This window comes from Lactuca sativa, chromosome 7, assembly GCF_002870075.4.
Source record: "Lactuca sativa cultivar Salinas chromosome 7, Lsat_Salinas_v11, whole genome shotgun sequence".
Lineage (NCBI taxonomy): Eukaryota > Viridiplantae > Streptophyta > Magnoliopsida > Asterales > Asteraceae > Lactuca > Lactuca sativa.
The window spans coordinates 12,280,120-12,285,228 of record NC_056629.2 but is presented as its reverse complement, the minus strand read 5'-3'; the positions used below and the strand labels follow the sequence as shown (position 1 = coordinate 12,285,228).

The 5,109-nt window shown below is 37.8% G+C and overlaps 1 protein-coding gene across 1 annotated transcript; it reads left to right on the top strand.

The window, feature by feature from the left end:
* The first annotated feature begins 1,638 nt into the window (after positions 1-1,638).
* Positions 1,639-4,844, top strand: LOC128127195 (uncharacterized). The gene is made up of 8 exons (XM_052765619.1): positions 1,639-1,706; positions 1,776-2,364; positions 2,555-2,821; positions 3,166-3,359; positions 3,468-3,744; positions 3,999-4,121; positions 4,184-4,304; positions 4,618-4,844. Exons 1-8 carry the CDS (start codon positions 1,639-1,641, stop codon positions 4,842-4,844), a joined length of 1,866 nt encoding a protein of 621 aa, XP_052621579.1.
* The last annotated feature ends 265 nt before the right edge of the window (positions 4,845-5,109 follow it).

The following is a 5,109-nucleotide window of genomic DNA, read 5'->3' as shown; positions in this document are numbered from 1 at the left end:
AGATCACAATTTTATCACTTAATCTACCCTAAAACGACCAAAAGGACAACTCTTTTGGTCTAAGGTAGCTCCTACCCAAAAAGACCAAGACAATGGGGCTAATAAGCATAAACTTCTAACATAAACAAGATCTCGAGATATGATGATCAAGTTCATAACTTTATACCACAAAATGATGCTCCAAGATGTCAAGAGTCCAGATCCACAAGCTAGAGAACAACCACAATACTCCAAAGATCTTCCTTCTCTTATCAAGAACACTAAAATGATACCAAAAAGATGCACAAGGCTTCAAACTCTCATACACACCTAGGGTTTTCGAAATGAGGATAGAGGCTGGAGTGGTAAAGGGTTTTGAGTCCATAATCTTCTTTACATAGGGTGAAAACCCTAAAAATTAGGGTTTTGTCTCTACATGGAAACGTTTGGCGTCCATCATAAAACGCCTGACATTTGAACGCCTAGCGTTCTATGCCAAACGCATGGAGTTTGGAAAAAAAATGCCAAAATTTTAACATAAAAAGGGTCTAAATTGAAAAGTACTTTGAATCGGGTGTTACAACTTGCCACCACTTAAATTAGATTTCGTCCTCGAAATCATTCCTTACCATCCCAAGTATGCATGACAGCTTGAACAAACCGACCATAACTCCAATACGGACCGCATAAGCAACCCCGGGATTAAAATAGTCTTCCAAAAAAATGCAACCGAACCCTGCCTTAGCAGGGCTCCCAAATCTTGACGACGAACGGATCCTTACTCAACTTAAATTAACCCCTGAAGAATAACCATTTCTACTCTGACCGAAATCTAAAATCTTATAACTTTTTTGACTCCCCGGCAGACAACCCATATTGAACCACTGCTAATTCAAGCCCACTTTGTAAGGTGTTATGTATTGCGTCATTGGGCTTATTTAGTTGGTCCTTTTGTATTCGGTATTGGGACTATCCATGTCATGTCATTAATTAGGGTTAGAGTATTAATAGTGCATGCATACACCATAGTTAGTATCGATTTGATCACTTTGATTGTAACCCTAGCACACCTCTACAATAGCAATTCTTTATTAGAGTTCTTCTGAGGTTGTGTCTTTTAATCATTCGGCACCTTGTTGATTCATCATGTGTTCTTACTTTACTTCGTGTTCATATTATACTTGTTTAGAATATATTCGTTTTATAAGGATTTCAGTCTTAACAATTGGTATCAGAGCAGGAGACTATGTAAATCATACCCATCTCTTCTGTTTGAAGAAATCATTAGGGTTTCCGCTGTTATCGAATCTGTTGGAGCCGTCATTACTTTTTTGACGCTACTCCATGATCTTGATATTACGCTAATACAATCTTACAAGTCTGATTCTTAACAGGTACCGAAAATCAAGTCAACATGTTGCACGAAGATTTTCAAACCAACCCAATCAACATCTCAAACAGCATAGGATCAACCACAAGATTCTGATTCTATATCCTAACGAGTATGAAGTATGGGATCTTCATTTTGAAGACTATGTTCTTGGCTCAGAAGATAATGGATATTTGATCTAGGAAGCTATTACTTTGGGTCCTTTTTGTCACTCTGAAACCAAAAGAACCAATAAAACTCAAAAGGAATACAACCAGTTGCTCATTGATATGAAGGAGGTTCCTCAGGATGAGAAAGACAAACTTATCAGCAATATCAAAGCAATGAGGGTTATAAGGTTTGCTCTACAGTCTGATACATTCCGCTTGGTGAGTTCTTGTGACAATGCGAAAGATATTTGAGACAGACTTAAAGAGCTTTATTCCACAGATGCTGATCTCGAACATTCCACCCAAACATTCATGCTTTCGGAGTTTGGTGACTTCAAACAAAAGCCAGAAGAGAATCTTAGCCAGACGTCCAACCGATACAATCATCTTCTCAGTAAGATGATTAAGCATGGAATAGAACGAAAGGTGATTAACAAGAAGGTCACATTCATGAATGGTCTTAGACCTGAATGGATAGCAATAGTCTCAACTGTTAAAGCACACAAACAGTTCAAGAGTTATTCATTGGCCAAACTTGTTGGCATTCTTAAGTCACATGAAAGTGTAGTGACGAAAGAAACGAAAGTTGTGTTTGGAATGGGGTCCTTTGCTCTCATTTCGAAGGGCAAGAGTGTTGCAGAGGAAGAACCAGAGACCGATCTCTCTGATAATGATTTGACGAGCGAAAAATATGCTTTAATGGTTTCAAACCCCAAGCGGTTTGCAAGAAAGAAATTCCCTACCACTAAGAATAGAAATTGGCAGGGAAGTTACAGCTCTGAGAAATCGAAAGAGGAGAACAAAAGCTCTCCTCAAAAGGAAGAAGAGAAGAAGGAAATCAAGCTGGTTGGTGACTCAGGCTATGATTGTAACTATTGTCATGGCAAAAATCATTTGGCCAAGGAGTGCATGCTGAGAGGCTGAATAAGAAGAAAGAAAGAGAGGATAATGAGGCTTACCACTTGCGTAAGCTGGAAGAGATCAAGAAGAAGAAGTCTAATGATAACTCAATGTCTGCTTTAATTGTACAACTGAGAATGAGTTTGGAGGAGTAGAGATATGGTCTACTGATTCAGAGGATGAGGAAGTTTGCAAGCCCACAGATGGCAGGGCATTTGTTGCGAAAGAAGATGGCTCATCGTTCACTGGAAGTTGTCTGATGGTAACCAATGACGTGTCACAGATGAGAGGCTACACAACTGATGGTGGATATGAGGAAACAAAGGAGAGAAGAGATGATAAGTGCTTTGCGGCGAAACCAGTCTGTAAGCAGATCAATGAATGTGATCAACTGATCAAGAAGGTAAATTCTATTCTCGAATCTCTTAAAATACTCATATCTAATTATGAAACAGAATTAAATGATGTAAAATTTATCTTTTCTAGTATAAGTGGTAGATTAAAACAAACTCGTCTGGAGAATTCTAACCTAACTGATCAAATCAGCAGGATAGCATCCAAGAGGGAGGAGCGAAGGATTTGGATAGAAAAGAAAGATTCAGAGTTGTCTAGATTTAGGGACGAACATATTTATTTGCAGTGTGATAATTTAACGCTTTTGAAACAAAGAAATATTTTTTGTTTAATTGCTAAACGTGTTTATTCTATATTACTCAGTTGCATTTAGATTGTTAAATTGGGAAAAAGATTCACAAAAGGGTCTTTACTTTCCTTGAATTAAAGGAAGATGAGATTGATGTTGAGTGTTACAAATGTGAATCTATCTTCTCTTTAAATGAAACCTCTGATGCTTATAAAATTGGTCTCGATAAAATTGAATCCTTTATTAAGTCCAAAGACCACAAGGACATGCTGAAAAACTTAATTGATGAGAATGAGAGGTTGAAAATAAAGACCGAAACCGTATAGAAATTTGAATCATTGAGTTCTAAGTTGAGTTCAGAAAACAAAATCAATGTTGAAAGTACATCTGAATTCGATGAGGACAGTGACATGAGTGAAATATATGTGGAAGATGATGTTGACTGTTCCGAATTTGTTAAAAACGGACCTCTACCTGTAAAAGATCTGATTTCTGAAAATTCAGTTGAATTTACTCGTATTTCTCAAAATCAACCAAAAACACTAAAAGCGAAAGCAACTGTTTTTCCAAAAGTCCAAACTGTACCAAATCAAGTGTTTGCCACTGGTGGACTAGACAAAAATCAAACCATCGAACTAACGTCCATCATTAATGAAGACAACAAAGATGTTCGAATTCTTCTGGTCTGCACCAATTGATAATGCAGACGAAACGAAGGGTTTATCTGAAAGAACCTCCTGGAGAGTTAAAGGTCGATATGTTGCAGAACCACTGAACAATCGTTCAGCATTTGAAAAGGGTAGCCCAAGTGGTACCAAGGAAGTTCAAAGCGAACTCACAAAGAAGACAAGCAAATCTCCGACAGTAAAGAACGAAACTCAAGCAAGTAAAGCGAAACCAAAAGTGAATATTCACAAATCCTTTAAGCAACTTGCAGAACAAAAATGTCAGAGGAATCGGAGATATCAGAAGAATCTCAACGAAAGGAAGGAGTTTTGGCAATCCCAAAACTCTAACTGCATTCGCAAAGAAAAAGCTTCCAATCAAAAAGCGAAAGCAAGTTCGCAAGCGAATCCCAAACAGTGTTCACATTGTCATTCGTGTGGTCTCTAAAAACAAAAGGGGAGTTTCGCTCACAAATCATCATCTTCTAAGAAGTTCATTGAGAAACCCAAGTTTGAACATTCTCAACCAATGAAAGCTTCAATCAAGGATGTCAAAGGAAAGGGAAAGTTGAACTCAGGTTCTCAAGTTCAAACTAAAAAGTCGACAACTAACCCTAGGAAAGATAACAAAGATCTCATCAAATCAAATTAATCAAAAACAAGATAAGACGAAAATAAAAGTTTTCACAATAAAGAAAAAGGATGAAACCACCTTGATTAAATGAACTTATATGGTTGATCACTCGATTACTTTTCCGTTTTTCATAAAAGGCTCACAAGGACCCAAGCAACTTTAGGTTCCTAAATCTGCTTAATTTTTGCTGGTTATAAGTGACGAGCAATTCGACAATGAATGGTACATTGATAGTAGCTGCTCATGTCACATGACAGGAAGGAAGGAAGAGCTGAGAGAGTTTCGGGCTCTCAAAGATGGTGGATGTGTAAAATATGGGAATAACTTCTTTGGAACAATTAAAGGCTATGGGATGATTACAAATGGAGATTTTTCAATCCGAAAGGTGGCGTATGTGGAAGGATTGCAACACAACCTAATTAGTGTTTCACAATTAGTTGTGGGGACTGGCTTGAAGGTATCCTTTAATGAAGAAAGATCATAAATAATAGAAAAGGAAACGAAAGTAGTTCTGTTGAAGTCGCAGCGAAAAGGCGAAATGTATCTGTTGAACTTAAATCCAATACGAGGGAAGCCTACTATATGCCTACTAACCAAATCTCACTTAGACGATAGCTGCCTATGGCACAGAAGACTTTCGCACCTCAAATTCAAATACATCAACAAGCTTGTTCTTGGTGATCATGTGCGAGGGCTTCCTCTCTTAAAGTTTGATAAGGATCATCTATGCGCCGTATGCGAAATGGGGA

Excerpts from the sequence above, each read along its gene's own strand:
- LOC128127195 (XM_052765619.1), top strand. The coding sequence starts at position 1,639 with ATGAAGGAGGTTCCTCAGGATGAGAAAGACAAACTTATCAGCAATATC. Across the intron at positions 2,822-3,165 it reads GTGATCAACTGATCAAGAAG|ATTCACAAAAGGGTCTTTAC; the intron begins GTAAATTCTATT and ends ATTGGGAAAAAG. Across the intron at positions 3,745-3,998 it reads AAGATGTTCGAATTCTTCTG|AACAAAAATGTCAGAGGAAT; the intron begins GTCTGCACCAAT and ends AGCAACTTGCAG.